Genomic DNA, 17134 nt, shown 5'->3' with positions numbered 1-17134 from the left:
GTTTCTTTAGTTCTTGATTTCTTAGTTCTCAGTGGAAAAACCTGACTTAGCATTCAGCCCTCGGTGCTTCAGGTTCCTCTCTTGCCAATGTTTCTTGTGTACATCCTTCTTCAGAGGGATAGGGAGAAAAAAGGAGCCTTTCTAACTGATTTGACTTGTGCTGTATGGCAGTGAATGATCTACGTATAGGGGCCTTGAGCACGACCACACGAGTGTAACACACGGAGCGTTCGTCCTTCCTAGTTGGGATGTAAGTTGTAGTTCGTATGCCTGATAATATACTGGGAGGATCTGAGATGGGGCTTTTGATGTGATGTGACTAACATTAAAAATAGTAACCTTGGTGTGCTGTTTAAATTGTTTTTCCATGAAGAATAATGACACAGCTTTTTATTTCAAAGTGTCAATGTTATATGAAAGCCTTCTCATGAAACCCCTATTACTTTTCTTAAAGTGAGAGTTATCTGGCTCTTCTGTTATGAGCAGGGTGCTGCATTGTCTCTGGACCTCATTCACATAGAGCAGGAAGGTGAAGCGCTTGGCCATGAAAAATGAGGGAAAAGTACTTTGATCGTTTTTGTTGATGCCATATTGTTTGTTTTAATTTACTTTTGTTTTAAATATGGAAAAGTTGTTTCTTTGAGGAATCATAGGAAATGTAGTAATAGTGAGCTAGGACTTTGCAGTTGGTCTACTCAGTGTTTTTTCTGGTCTCAGTGAAGCGGTAAATCCGAGGTGTTGGTGTTTGGGGAGCCCCCAGTTCTTCTGGTGGGAAGCTTGGTTTTGTGGCTTGTGTCTGCTATGGGAACAGTACCATTGGCAAGATTTATACTGAAGAGCACTATGTTTTGTTTTTCAAACAATAATTTACCATCTAGCTTTGAATATGCGCTTTTCCTTTCTATGGGTCTCAGCTAGGAGGATGTCTTTCATCATTTGATGAAACAGTCACTTTTTTTCAAGGCTTCATAATTGTGTGATTCCTTGGCCAACCTCTATCTCCGCACACACCCCCCCCGCCCTGCACACGCACGCGTGCGTGCGTTCTTGCTCTCTCTCATGCAGACTGAATGAGAAAAGCACTCAAATCTTCCCAGAAATCAGGCTTGCTATGTAGCATAAATAGTGTCACCATGATATAGAGCTCCAAATATCAACTGTGTACCGTGTTTGTAGGGATGACCAGGCCTAGAACAACTGCGTGTTGGTGCGTATATTAAAAATCTTCTGTTAGTTTCAAATGAAGGGGATCTCTTGTGTTAGAGGCAGGACACCTAAAGTCCAAAGTTAATTTCATGGCAACCTTATTTTAACTTCCAGACATGACAGCTGTGTTGTCTCAGTATTGGCAGTCTCAATAGAAAGATTTTTTGCCATTGAACTTTGATTGGAGCTGTAACAAAAGCATTGCTAATAAGCAATGAGCATTTAGTAGGTCTAGTTCTTCCAAACTTCTAGTGTTCACAAAGAACGAATTCGATCCCATCCCCTAAATTTTAAGCGATGATATAGCTTAATGACTTCTAAAAATCGTTAATGTTATTTTTCATTGTAGCAACTTTCTGGCACCTAAACTTTCCTATCCAACTCTTAAGGACAGAATTGTACTTTGATTAAAGGAGGTTTTACCTTCAGATAAAATGCTAGACAATAGTAGGCTGTTATAAACTTAAGAGCTGGCACAGTTAATCCAAGCTGTTCCACCAGCAGAGGAGACCTTGGGTGAAGCTCTTCTCACCCAGGATGTGACCAGTCTTGTTGCAGATTAGACTCGGGTGCAGTGAAGAAACTCGTCTTCATGTGGGGTGGGCGATGGTTATACTGGGGCGGGTTTGTGCTGCAAATACCAGGCTGTGGCTGGCCAGTCCATACGCGGGAACCCAACGCAACTGGTAGTAAAACTTCAAAGCAAGGAACTCTCAAGAAAACCATACCACTCTTGCTGTTGTTTTTTTTTTTTTTTTGCAGTACTTTAATACAGCATTAAAATGCTAGAATACTAGAGGAAAGCTTTATACTATCCAGCAAATAAGGCACATGTCGGAATGCCATTTTATGGACAATCCACAACAGAGGTTTTACAGTCTCTTTAGCAACACAGCCACCAGATGAGCAAGCTGTCATCTTGACTGCTGATGCAGAACTGGTACCTCTGAGGCCTTTGTCCATAAGTTTTGTTTGTTTGTTTCAGCTGTACAAGTTTATTAACAGTTACAGAAAAAGAAATTATACAAATCATCAACTGAATCTGACAAGGTCAGTGGGTACAGCTAAACAAATGTAATAATAATTAGGTTAATTTTTTTAAAGCTGAAGAAATTAATAAGATACAGTGTTAGTTTTAGCACTAGTACACAACGCAGTGAGTGCCGTACTAAATAACCTTTTAAAGGAAACAAGAATCCAGTACAGGGTTGGGCAGACCTCCCATTTTAGCATGGTAAAATATCAAACTAAAAACCCAGTCCTTCATAATATAATCAAACTACATGAAATGTAAAGTGTAAAAATGCTTCAAATACGTGCACATGCATATTCTATATTGCTATGAGTTCTAATTAAAATAAACATAAACCCCCACAATAACCTACTTCAATCCTTTTCTCTTACATCCTTTGATGGATATTATTGCTGTAGCCGATACTGCATAGCTGAGCTCACAGTCTGCAAAGAGTTGTGAAAGTCAAGTTGTCAAACAGCATCCCAACCAACTCTCTTCCCCTCTTGTCATGGGAAAGGAAAGAACCACTGTCTGAAACCCAACGCTTGTGCTTCGGAGTTCCTGAAAGCTGAGTCTTGACGGTGCTTTCAGCATCTTCTGTGTCTCTCACAAGGCCATAAAGTGACAGTAAACTGTTATTTGCTCCTCACTTGCTATATCTCTAGCGATAGCTTTTTCTAGCAGTCCTCCCCCAAATACACATAAATAAACTGTATAAGCATTTTCATATAAGTCTAAGCACTTGAATAATATATTGGTTACTTAATACTGATATTTTCATCCAAGGATAACAAAAACAATATGGCTTAAAGAATTGCAAGGTTTTTTGTCAGAATTATGTACCAACTTTCATATAATATTTTATGTAGACAATATTTCCTTCTTAATGTAGTTCTGTTGCATACTTTATACAGACAAAAGCATTGTAAAAAAAAAAAAAGTAAATTACTTCCATAAATATTTTCTTGAGGATACATCCTTAGTTCTGCAAAATACTTACGAAAACTCTTACCTCTGTTAGTATCCTAGTTGAGAGGAAGGCCCTTCTGAAAGCTTCCAAATTGTAAAAACTTTTCCCCAAAAAACAAACAATACTTCTTTAAAAAGGCCCTCAAATATATACAAAAAAGTTACTGCAAAGAGTTTCCAGATAAGATAACAATTCAGTATTACAAGAAATATTTGTAACCATTCAAAAATTTTAACATCTAAAAAGGTTTCCAAAATACACACATAGTATTAAAAAAAAAAAATTGAAAGAAACTCTATGTCAAGTATAACTCAAGATAAATACACATCTGCAAGTAAAACTGTAAAATACTTCATACAGGGGTAAACATTTATATCAATCATCTATAGCTAGTAACTGCACACGATTGTCCCTTTGAAATTCATCCTAGAAACACAAACCATCATCCCTATATCTAAGATCTCAAACAGCCCTCTGCGCACTTCAGCAATACATATTCAGCAAACCCAATGGACAGCAGTGGTTTTGCAGATAGGAAAGAGATACGGGTTGTAGCTCAATCAGGAGTGGAGTCATATCTTAAAGAATGGTTTTTGTATGGGGATAGTTCCGTCACATTTTAAAATGTGTTGGCAAAGGCAAGTGGAAAATGTATGTCAATTCACTTAACTTGAAAAACACGTGTTGATGATTTATTGCATATTGTTCAGTGGACAACTCTTAGGATCCATACTAGGAAAAAAAAAAATTCTACGTGACTGCAGGACAAAGAACTAATCTATGAAGTCTGACATTTCCAAAAGCTTTTAACTTTCAATGTTTTAAGTAGTTTTATTTTTGGAATAACTGCTAGAGCGTCACAGGTATGCAACCCATGTACAATCTAAATTTCATGTTATACAAAAAGGTAAAACCTAGAGAATGCTTCTTGGTATAAGGCTTCTCAGACATACGTAACTTCACATTTTTAGTTTACAAACTAAGTCCCATATAATGGGGAACTTCAAAATACACCTATTTTCAGAAATAATATATACTCTTGTGTATTTATCTGAAATTAAAAAGCAACTTTGAGACAAAAAGGCCTCAAACTTTGCTTGTGTGGCATTGTTTTATGTCTGTGGTAGCAGCAGTAGAAACTGGCTAAAATGGGGCCATCCTTGAAACGACAGGGATTTTTCTTCATCACCATTAAACGAAGTATTTGTAACAACTTCATTGGAGCCGCATCAAGTTAAAGCAGCTAAAAACCTACACCGTGCATTTCAAATCACTGATGCTTTTCTCCAGAGCAGTGCCAATACCAAGGACAAATTCTGTGTGAAATGTTGTGACCGACTGAGGAAACAAATTGTGTTTAGGTTTTCTCTTTAAGAAATAAACAAAAGCTTAAAAATCTCTAAAGAAAGGGGGGAAAGAAAAACGAAACAAAACACAACCCAAAACAAAACAGTATGTTCTGGATGGATCGGTAGGCAGGCAACAGCAACCATCTCAGGTTAAAACAAGTTTGCCAAATAAATGCACAGAAACAAATTTCTCTCAGGTACACCCCCAAAGAATACTCAAATTAGGGAGGCCTGCGTTGATTTAAAATTCTTTTTACTGTTGCCTGCTTTGCTTCTGGTAAGACTGTCTAAAAATGCATTCAAGGATTACCAGCTGATGCTCTAAATGAGGAGCTGGCTAAAGAGAACATCAGAAACCCTTCAGAAAAATCTAAGAGGTAAATCAACTCATCCTCCTTCCAGTCAAAAAACCTGGATTTTTAAGTTTTTTTCCAATTTGGAAAGAGTTAGTTAGGCCTATAGGTGAATTACCTTTAGGGAGGGAAGAAAATAAATTTGTAGTCAATTTTACTTTTTAAATCAAAATCCCGAAAATTCCGTTCTGTGCCATTAACTAAAAGCCAATGGTCATAATCTATTGTACACTACTTATGCGGATGTGTTTTTCCAGCAACCCACAAACTGTATAGAGACGAGTGTGGAGCAAATGCCCAGGGCCGAATGCTACAATCCTACAGGCAAACTTGACACAGGGAAGGGCAGAGGAGTGCTCCCCCCAAGTGAGCTTGGTGCTGCAGCCTTCCCGGCTTGCTGGGGAGAGGAGGCTTCAGCCCTGTGCAGTGAGGACAGAAAACAAGGGAATGCCCCACGGGGCTGGGGGGAAGCCGGAGTTCAGCCCCACTTTTGGCAGGGATGGCAAGGCAAGCGGGCTGCTTCCAGCCCTGGAGTGCCCAGGGCTTGATGGCAGCCGCATCCCGCACCGAGACGGATTTGCGGTCTCCGAGTGAGGCAGTACAAACTAGGGCAGTATTGCTTCTTACTTTTCGGCACATTTTGTTCCTTATCTGCTTTTCCCCAACATGAGTGCAGGGGAAAATCTGCTCTCCTATTTTCAAATACGCTAAATATTACTTAAATACTTTATATGTCTGCTGCCTAGGAAAATATCAATGATATAAATATTGAACTTCCCTAAGTATGCTCTTAAAAATTACTATTCTACACCTATAGACATTGTGTTAAAGTAGACCATGTGTATTTTTAGTACAACCTAAAAATCCATAAGCTTAAGGCATTGCCATGCAGTGTTGAATCTGGATAAACAATTTTTAACAGGGCAATGTCATAAAAATAGCAACAATTGCATATAAAGGTATCTTTTGGTTGGCCTTTGTTCAGAACCTGGTGGTGTGCTGTATATTCATGTAGCTATATCAAAGGATATCAAGCTATTTTACCGATCTAGTGGTTATCATAAGATGGAAATTATTTCAACGCAGAAAAAAATGGTTGATAGCAACATCTTAGTTTCAGGGAGAAAATAAAATAACATTTTCCCTTATCTTAATTTATGGGGGGGGGGTGGGTCTTCTACATGTCCTTTAGATGGCTGTGAAGCATCAAGGCAATTTTTTTGTTCATGTGCTATTAAGTGCTCAAGAGAAAAAAATAGATCTGGTTTAGTATGTGTCTCTTTCGATATTACTTGTGCTTGAAAAAAAGATACTAAGATTAACACTAGAGGTCAAACTTTGAAAATCCACCCCTAGATTTGCCTGTGTATTTTCTTATTCTTCTTTGTATGGGCAGATTAGTACCTTTGTTCAGAGAATTTGTCTCTAAGGTAATTTGTGAGTCTGTGCACAAGAACGTTTCCGTTTGATAATACTCAAGCTGCATATCTTCACTGAGGCAACCGAACTGTTATTAGTGTTAACTTTCAATAATATTACTTTCAGCTATTTTAGTTGATGGAATTGCCAACTGGGCAAAAATAGTTTTGAAGTGATTAATTTAGTTAATGCTATTTTAGCATTATGTAGCACTCTTCATCCAGTGATGTCAAACTGCTTATAGATATTAAGTAAGGCCTCACATCTCTCCTGTGAGGTAGGTATACTAAAGTATTATTATCCCCATTTTGCAGCTGGGGAAACTGAGGTCCAGAAGGACCTTGTGACTTGCCCAAAATCTGGGAGCTAATGGAAGAGCCATGGTCAGAACTCCCAATGTTCATCCATTGCTCCAACCAGTAGGCTGGGGCACTTGGGCTACCCATAAATAATGAAGCTTGTGAGATATGTACATGACACTACCACCAGAATACGCAGAAACAATTTTACCCTGCTTATACCAAAGCAGGGAAATGGCAAAGTTTCACCCCTAGAGCAAATTTGTAAAGAGCTTCACATTTCCTATATAAATGTTCACGGTAAGTTTTCAATTTGCTTGACAAGAGCTTGACTGTACATACTGGTAACGTCCTGCTATAACTTGGCATAAAACCCCCTCTGTCTTAGCGTTATGGAATTAATCCGCAAAACAAATTTAATTCACATCAAGTTATCTAGGATTTAAAGTATTTCCACTAAGTATCATTCACACAAATCAATGTCTCTACAGGAAACTTCAGAAAAATAGAAATTGTTGATTAAAAAAAACCCAAACAACCAAACAAACATTATCCCTTTTTTAGTGAATAATGCTAGTGAATTGCTTGTTGTGTCCTCTTGCCAACGTACTCCTATGTAGACATACAAACAGGATACTGTCTCGAGGTACTTTCAGTTCGTGCTATTTCCCAATCCCTGATGAGATACTTCTTTGCAGCAGGATGCCCCTGCACGAAGTTTTACCTGAAATGGGACAACGAAGTATAACTCCTACATTTCTCCTCAGGTATGCAGGTGTTTCAGGAAGACATAAAGACGGAAGGCTACATAGAGTGTTCTCCATGCCTCAAAACACCCCTATGGCTAACAAGTTTTACATTATAACAAACTTGTACAGTAGAAAACAGGACATAAAAAATATTTCCAGAAAGTGGCTTTAAAACTATTATAAATAGTAAGTTTGGCTAATCTTTCAATTAAGGGTTTTGGGGACAGTTTTAAGTATCCTTATCCCCCCTTATTCACAGTAAATTTAGTGTGCTTGTGGCCTAATGAACAGCCCATACACATACAGGGACCATTTCAGTGGGATTATATGACAAGAGAAGGATCTGTTAGTCGCGCAAGCAAGCCAATTTTGTCTCTTCCAAAAACCTTTTGGAATCCTTCCTGATGCTCTGGGTCCCATTATGGCATTCCCTTTCTACCCAACCCACACCCTCAAACAATTATTCACTTTTTTTTTGCCACATCCTGCAAAAATGATTTTGCCTAAGCCCTGCCCAAGTGATGGTAACAAATAGAAAAAGTCCAAGAAAGCAGCAGCACAAAACTCTCAGCCTTTCTAAAACTGGGATTAAAAAAATAATTTTCCTTCTTTTATGCTGTGGCTTGTTTCATCTTCCTTTGTCTTGTCATATAATAGGAATAACGTTCATGTTGTGGGTGAGAGCTTACAGTTAGTGGCCCCACAGTTATTTAACCTCTGCAAAAGCCATACCTACAACATATATTCCTTGTGAATATTACACCTTGCCTATTGAATAGTACTTCATTTCACCTGGCCATGATATAGGGTCTGTGTAAACAATCAGCAGAACCCACAACCGTGGTTCTGTTGTGAACACTGTCAGTAACGCTTTATATACGTATGTTGTACATATATATATAAACTTACATATATATGTATGTATACAAATCAGTCCTGTAAATGCCTGTTGCATGCGTGTGCATGCACAGGGGAAATGTTACATTCTATTAATGGTAAGGCATATTATTAGATAGGCAATATTGGCAATTATTTTAGCTTTTTATCTTGATTTGTTGTGTTGCTGTTGATCGCGTGCTGCCAGAGGATCTTTAAGGATGATGGGGACGGGAAGAGGCCACTTTGAAGGTTTATTGCACACGGCGGCAGTAGTAGCCCAAAACTTTGCACTTCTCACACAGATGCTGGGGATGTTCTTTGCTCTGATCTGAAACATCCAGGCCGTCCGGCTTTTCCAGGGGTCTCTGCAGTGAAGGGTAGGAAAACAGATTAGGTCCAAATTTTTGTCACCGTTATTCTTTACTATGCATGTGAAGCCTACCTTTATGTTTAACTGAGCTTTCTCCTGGTAATTACAAAGGTACTGTATTTCTTTCCTGAAGGGATGACATATTTTTTTCAGCCCTGCATTTGTTCAGAGTGGCCTCATAACTTAATGTCATTCCTCTTCACAAAGGTGGTGGTAACTTTGTTGTAGACTAATTACTAAAAGACTGAATTGGGGGCTATATTTATAAAAGCAGTAACACAGACGAGTTTATTATCTTGGCTCCAGTAACTGAGATGTCCCAAAGGCATTAACACCTCAAGCATGGGAATCCCATTGCCCAGCAATGCCAGCAGGGGTTACCAACGTTAGGATTAGCTGCTACAACAAGAAAACTGTCTTAACCACCTACAGATATTACATAGCTAAATGAGGTTTTCCCAGTATTCAGTCCCATATTTCTGAGGCTGAAATTTTTGAAGTAGACCAGCTGCAAAGCTATTAATTAAAAAAAAAAAAAAAACAACAACAAAAAACCCCCAAACCAAAAACCCCAACCTCACAACACAACCCTTTGCCCTGAATCTGAGTGATAAATTGACTATGTATTTTTAATAATATTTGTGAAATCACAGGGTTGGGAGTTTATTGGGCTAAACAAGGGAATGAAACTGCTTTGTTTCAAATAGATCTTTGTTCTTTAATTTTCCATGACATGTAAAGGGTTTTCACAATTATTCTGAAAATAAAATACCCGTGTTAAATACTGCAGTAAGTTTAAGTGTTCGGAAAGTCTAATAGTTAGAGACGTGATAGAGATTTGAGGTAGAACAACATGAAGTGCACCAGTTATTTGAAAAAACAAACAAAATTCCCTAACCTGTAATTTCTCAGTTTTTGTGAAATGTACCTGAAAGACTATTTCATTGCACAGGGCCCTCCCATGAAGACAGCAGTTGTTGTATGGGACTGTGGTAGAGACAGCACATGGAGTGAATTCTGAAAACAAGCCATGAGCTTCTCACTGTTCTTGCAGGGGTACTAGACTGTTGCTTATCTCTTCAAAATATGATTCTTGGAGCAGAGGGTCGATAAGCATAAATTACAAAATTATGGCCACTTATCTTCTCACACCTTTCCTAAATCCTAAAGAATTTCCTTCAGCTGTAAAATCTTAAAGTACACCTGATCATCTAAGTTTTCATTTATAAGTTCCTCATTCCAAAGCCACCCACTTGAGACCCTGTGAACAGGAAGAAAAGAGACATTCAAAGCTTGCTTTTTTTGGCTATGTAACACTGCAAGAACAGCTCATAATACAGAAAATAGAAGAAGGGTTTCTCAGCTCTGAGTAGCTAAAATGAGACAAAATATATTCTACTCTCCTGAACAAGGGATGTCTGCAAATTCCGGCTTGGTTGTATTGGATTGTAAGTGCAACACTCTTATTATATTGCACAGCTAGTAAAACCAGTATATGGGAGTAATTCAGTGGTGATTGCCAATCGTTTGTTACTGATTCAACGGTCTTACACGTGATACTGCCTGAAGTTTTGCCTGTCCTGGCCCACATATTATATGTCTTTGCGTTTAACTTCATTTACAATTTAACTGCAAGCTGGTTTTCCTGTATCAGGTAGGGGATAAGGAAGGTAGATCTCCTCTAAATCCTTTAACCTCCCCCCGCAGCCCCACAGGTGAATGACTTGTTGGAAGTCAGTATGTTAGGATTTGAGATCAGAACCAGCACCCCCGTGCCTAGGCTTGCAACCGAAGCACTGGTGGAGGCAGTGCGTCTGCCACAACACAGACAAGTTAAATAAGCTTATTTGGTCAGAAAAACTGCCCTTTCACCTTTTCTATCACTTATTCCACCAAGATCTGCCCACAAATTTTCTTCAAGAATTTGCATTACATAAATGTAGTCGAAGATGATGCTCAGGTTCAGGAGTCCCAGGAGTTAATTTATGCTCCTCAACAGAGAATTTGAGAGTTTTGAAATGCTACACTTAGAAAACAGGCTATTCGACTCAGCTCTGATTGCTTCTACATGCTAGCTGTGCTCTGATTAAAGAGAAAAAATACAGCAGTTATCATGTTTATTGATATAAGCCAGATTTTTTTTTTTAATACGCAAGGCCTTGGGAATCATTTTTCCTGGAAATAGTGCAAAGGACATTGGGAATGCCTTGAAGCGCCAAGAGTTTTTGGACAGTTTTCAGAAACAATAGCTCTCCGTGGTTTGCTTTCCCCCTGCGTTGATTGAGCTCAGCTTTTTGGCCTGCAAAGCATTTCAATTTCAGAAATGTTATTGTTACCAGCGTGTTACGACACAGAGGCTGGGGAGAGAGGGGTTACAAATGCAGGAAAGCAGGTTGCCAAGGGCCAGCTGGAAGAAGCCGAGCTGAGCAGAGCCCCAGCTATGTTTCTGGTGAGGCGGTGGAGGGCTGAGGCTTCAAAACTGGTGCTGTGCTTGTGTGGTTTCTGTCCCAGAAATGCTTCAATCCCACTTTTGCATAAAATGAAGTCCCAGCTTATCTCCATTTGCTGTTTTCTCTCTACGAGTTTCTTGTAAGGCAAAAAAACCACCCTTCAAACACCCTGAGAAGCAACTGTTCTTGTCCTGCTGATATTTGTTACTAATTGTGGAGGACTTTAATAACTTTTCACCCTTGCAACCTTTCTTACACTGTGCTAAAAAGGGTAGGACATTAGACAGCCAAAGAGCTGTGTGTCCATCAAGGTTGGACTTCCTCAGTGCGGGATGACCTTGGACAATTCTCACCAGCTTTGGGGCAGTGGAAGCAGAGGGGAAGGAGAAGATGCCGGCACAAGAGGGGTGCGGCAGGGTCGGGCTGATGCACACTGTGTATTAGTTTTGGGGATTGCCTGAATTATGCAGAAGATCTGAATAGCTGAGGAGGCTGCTACAAGAGTACTGTGCTGCTGATGAGGGGCTGGTAGGATGAAAACTCAGCCATGAGTTTGGAGAGGGTGTGGAGAAGGGGACAGGCCATTTGGCTGAAAAAATAATTCCTTTCCGTAGAAAGGGGTGAAATGTAGCTTGTAAAACAACAGAAAATCCTGCTACGTTTCTCTGGGAAAGGTATGACTTTTTCCATTAAATGGAGAGTTTAAATAGAATACTTCAAAAATGGAGAATTTAAATATAATACTTTAATTTTCATTGTCTTTTTCTAAATGCAAGCATCCAGGATTTGGCAGTCCATATTTTCTGTACAAATGACAGGGATGGGCACTCTTACATTCCTCATTTTTGTGCGTCTTTCTTGAATTTTCTTCTGGTAGTTACCGCGTGGAAATAATCTTGTGCAGCTCCACCAGGAAAGCATTTGGTGGTAGTCACTAAAGCTGTTGCCTCAGGGGAATGAAGCTGAAACAAATTTATATAGCAATTCCTGTCCTGTAAATTAACTTTTGATTGTGAGCTATTGCTGTCCCAGTCTGCGTGTACTGAATAAACTCTGCATTCCCCACAGTCAGTTAAAAACCCCAAAACCTCAGAACATGAGGCTTGCCCTTATGAAGTGTTAGGTGTCAGAGAAAATGTAGCTAGGATACCGTTGAGGAAAGTCGCTTCCACTAAGAAGCAGAATGGAATAATGTGGCTGCTTATGTTTGTATTTATTTGATTCTAAAAGGAATCAAATGATAAAGGATCACATCAAAATTCAAATGTAAGAAAACATTTATAAATAATTTTCTGGAGTCTTTATCTCAAGTCTTCAAAGGAGTAATGAGATGATTAAATGACAGATTAGATATGTGATAGAAATGGATTCTACTACTATACCTGGCAGGATAATTGTTAGGTTAACAGTCTTAAGGAGCCTTAGCTAGCTGTGCTTCCCTCAAGACACACATGCTTATCATGAATTCATAAATTTTTAGTCCAATAATAATTATGAACTGGGGAAAAAGGATGAAATGCAATGTGCATGCTTAAGGCACTCTGCTTTTCTGTCTGCCCGGGGGGAACAGGGCTGTTAACGAGGCCCTCACTGTGGCTGTGGACCCGACAGGCAGTGATAAGAAGGCTGCAGATCAGAGGCATGATGCTCAGAAAGAGCAAGCAGCCTCTGTCAGCAGCGTGCCTCTGGGACAGGCCAGCTAGGAGTGAATGATAACTGCATGAGCTAAATGGCCAAAATCCCTTTTCGGAGTTCACAGAAGCAGGAACCTGGGGTGATCTGTATTTCCACTGCTGGAGCACAGAAGTATGGGCATGCTGGGGAGGATTTTATTAAATCTAAAGAGCCAAAAGATCACACTTGAAACTGTTGAAAAGGTTATTGAGCTTCAGTGATCAGACCCATCACTCCCCATACTGAGAGAAGAGAGGTGGCTGTGGCTGTACCCAGGTATGGGAATAGAGATGAGACCACTGCATTGACCACGGAAGTAATAGCTTGGATGGCATGAAGAATGTATTTACATACTGAATTATTTCCAGTCCAACAGTAAATTCCTGACAGCTGGAAGAAAATAGTGTCCAAGAGGACAAGTTGGTCACCAGATGGCTGTTTCTGCACCAGTGCAACAGCTGTCATCACAAACAGCACTGGAGTTAGCCACAGAGAAGAAGCCTTGATAAGGGGCCAGCCAGGAAGCAACCACAGGCGCAGATGTTGCCGCTATAGAGGGTAGGGGAAGAAAATGAGAATTCAAAGCGTGGCATCTGGGCTGTTACAGTGCCAAGAATGCCGGTGAATGGCTACAGGGACTGGCTCTGTTGCTGGAGCAGGGTAAGAGGGAGCATAAACAACTACAAAATCCAGATTCCTTGGAAGAATAAGAGGTAGGTGTAAGTCCCATCTGAGAATTCTGTTGGAAACAGCTTTTGGAATAGCCACAGAATAGCTTTGTCAGGACAGTTGGAAATAACTTTTGGAATAGCTATAGAGTAGCTTTGTCAGGGTAGTTCTTTGGTCTCCCCTTCCTCAATAAGGCTTGAGCTCAACTGGCCTCCAATTTTTGCCCCATGTCCTGTGAATTCCTGTGAGCGCTCCCACAGGGAGGTTTACTGCTTGCGGGATGTGGTGGAAATGCAAAAGGAGGAATTCAGTTACAATTCAGTTATGAAAACAAAAATGCATGCAGTGCTTCTTTGGGACAAAGAGCAGCTTTGCAGCTCAGGTGTGAGAGCCACCTGATTCCCCACCCTGTGGGTGAGTTGAGGAATGAGTGGCAGCAGCCCCGCTATCAGACTCTTGTGTTTTACTTCTTGTAATTCATGCTGCACCATCTCTCTTAAAATGAAGAGATTTAGAGCCGTATTTATAGAGGACTCTAAAGAATATACACAGCTGTAAAATTGCTGAGAAGTCTTTTCCTGCCCCAGAGAGATTAAAAGCTCATTCTCACAGACAGGGTATGTGGAGTAAGGCTGCAGGGCTGAATTGAGACATTCCTTGTGGGGAATTGGCACAGGATCACTTCCTGGAGTGAAACGAGCCTCCAGGAACAAAGAGCAGGTGGCAGGGAAGTGTGGCTGCTCTCCTCTCCAGAGACCCACTAACGAAAGGTATGCATAGGAAATCAAGATTTGAGCATAGCTGCACAAGCCATTCACAGAGCCAGCATATGTGCTTGAATGGCTACCCCACAGCTATCCAGAGTGATAATTATCTCCAGTACTCTGATACTATTGCCTGCGCCAGTTACACGGGAGTACTCGTGTGTGAACCATCCCTTGTGAGACAATGTGGACAAGCCCTACAGGACTGAAAAGTCCGTACGTTGAGGAAAGTAACTGGGGAAGATGAAAGAGAGATGGAGATGAGGACTGGAGAAATGGGCGAGCCTGCGAATTGAAAATAAGCTCCTAGTTCACTGCAATTGATGTCAAGCAATCCTGAATAGAAGGATTTCATTTTTCTCTCCTAAATTGGAAAAAAGCATCCTAATCTCCAATATTCAGGATGATGTAGCAAAGCTTGGTGGCCCATGTGGTTATTGAATAGACTGTTGAATAGACTCTACAAGGTTGTGGTTATTGAGTAGACTCTACAGGGTTGGTCTATTTGGTAAGAAGCTGGGGGAATGCAGAGACACTTATTTGTCAATACCAGAGGATGGAAAAGTATCCTCAGAGGTGGTTGCTGTGTCTTGTCCTATATCCACACCTTCCTTTAAATGCCCTCTACTGCCCAGGATCGGATGTAGAATAGGGGAGTTTGATGTGATCTGGAAGGAGTTTTCATTCTGTATACACTGTTGTGAATGGAGACTTCTGTAATACACTCTCACCAGGGAAATGTGGCACCTGATGTGTTTTAGATATGGTCTGAGTTGCCTGCAGTTAAGTAATTTCTGTAGTTTTGGAGGTTCCTGTAACTTGACATAAGGCTAGTTGATGTTGAGGAACCATCGGTGATTTGCATCTGCTGATAAAATGATCGTTCGTTTTTTTTAATAAAGTTCAAAATAACGTCTTTATCTGTTAGGCTGCAATGATATGTTTACCCAACGGTAGGGCAAGGAGTAAGAAAAGGAGATGATGAATTTCCAATGCATTGCAGAGAAGAAATATTGAAGTATTTCACTTCAATAAGTGAACTTATTTCAGTAAGGTAAATAATGTCTGAGGTTGAATGGAGCTAGAAATATTGGACTCTTATTAAATATCTTTCACTGTGCTTTTACAAAATATAGTCATTAGTGTAAGAGTACTGGTATCTGGGTAGAGCGTATTTTAGAAAATGGTGCAGAATAACATCACACATTGATAAATGGTGAGAGTCTGGTGTGGAGCTGGGACAAAAAACATGTATGGGTTAGCAAACACTAGGTGCTGTCAAGAAGCAGCGCTGACCTCATGCAGCCCCAGTTAGCTCTCCTTTGCTGCTGGCTCTGTGCATGAACTGATGCTGTTTTCTTTACTGTCTGGCTATTGCTGGTATGTTTAATCAGAAGCAGCACAGGGTACCTCTGGAAGAATGAAAAATAATAGAAAGAATGACGACAGTAACACTGAGAAATAGAAGCTGATGGAGGTGTGGCAGAGACAAGATTTAAAATCTTTCAACTTGAAGTTGTAAGTTCAAATTTTGGTAAAGAGCACTAGTGACTGGCTGTAAGTTACTTATATCCGGAAGCCTAGCTGAAATGCACTCTTGTCTTGAAGATCTCAAATGGCTGCAATACCTACTGGTGGGACACAAACGCATGGATAGATAAGAAGAGCAAAGCTCTTCCACATCCTGAGTATCCTTAGGGAATGGGGAATGATACTGAAACATAGTGATGGGGGTCAGCTGTGGAAACCTGCACTGCACAGGCTGTGATTACTCCCTGGAAAACACCGTGGCTCCAAGGCAAGCACTGATTACAGAAGCACTGTAGACTGAAACCCTTTCAAAGTATGTCTTTGACTTTAGTACCACTATGCAGATTAGACTCCTCTAGCCCTGCCATGAAGGGCAACTCTGCCCAAGGGACTACTGGAAAATCTTTGCTACAGAATATACATATTCCCAAGTCTATAATGCCTCTTGTATAGTGTGGATGGGATACCTCTTGAGCGATTTCTTGTGACTCTATGAACAGTAACATAAATGATGGAAAGAATTTAGAGGAGTAAAGTAAATATTTATAAACTTTTGTTATAAATTAGTGGTCTTGTAATTTCTCTCACCCTCAAGACTGTACTTTCATGCATGTGATAAATGACTTCATTGCTCAGCCTGGATTTTGGTGCAGTTGTCTACACAAGCTGTCTAAACAGAAGCAAGGAACCAGAGACCTTGTAAGCTTTGAGATTCTCAGGTAAATTAGCGAAAGAAAATTGCTTAGCTTTCCTTCCATATATGTGCTTCCACAAAAAAAAAAAGACGTCTTTGCTTTTTCTCACTTGCGATACAGTTTCCAGTCACAGTTTCGTCAGGGAAATTAGACTGCAATTTCTAAAGGTGACCTCTTGTTTTCAGGTTTGGAATCGGAGTGGCATTAGCCCAGAGAAAGGGGAATGGATCATATAATCTCAACTGGCCAACAGGAACAATGATACTCCCTGGCTTAGCCATGGAATTGTACAAGTTCATTGTAAAGCAGAAAAAAATCCCATGACAGAAAGAAGGATGATTGTAGTGAACTATGTCAGGTTTAAACCAAGGCTTCTGCCACAAGCATGGCAGGCTTCAAACACTACATTTTAACTGCAATTCATACTGCTCCAAGGCACTAGCAATTCTAAATCAATATTTTGGCTGCACATTGAAATGCAGTGTTGCTGTAGAGACTGAGCCAGATCTTTCCCTTAGAATTAGATGAATATGCATATGTGTACAAGAGGAGGAAATATAGTTGATTTGATATTCCTATCCTATGGGATAAAGTTTAATAAATGTATTTGTATCTCCTCTTCCTGCTTGTTGCAATGAATTTCAGTATTCCTCTGCCTTTTCATCATAATAAAATGATCCTCATAATAATAATCCTCCTTTAGGATTTTTTTTTTTTCCTGACACCCTCCCCTCCAAAATCTC

General features: G+C 40.0%; 1 protein-coding gene across 1 annotated transcript in view; it reads right to left on the bottom strand.

Moving 5' to 3' along the window:
* Positions 1-1949: 1949 nt before the first annotated feature.
* ZCCHC24 (zinc finger CCHC-type containing 24) overlaps positions 1950-17134 on the bottom strand; it is a 119022-nt gene continuing 103837 nt past the window's right edge. The window contains exon 4 of the mRNA XM_054204923.1: positions 1950-8604. Within this exon, the coding sequence (XP_054060898.1) occupies positions 8491-8604 (114 nt within the window). The 3' untranslated portion in view covers positions 1950-8490. The remainder of the gene's footprint in view (positions 8605-17134) is intronic.

Source organism: Rissa tridactyla, chromosome 6, assembly GCF_028500815.1.
Source record: "Rissa tridactyla isolate bRisTri1 chromosome 6, bRisTri1.patW.cur.20221130, whole genome shotgun sequence".
In the NCBI taxonomy this organism is placed as follows: Eukaryota; Metazoa; Chordata; class Aves; order Charadriiformes; family Laridae; genus Rissa; species Rissa tridactyla.
This window is presented reverse-complemented; position numbering and strand designations above follow the sequence as displayed.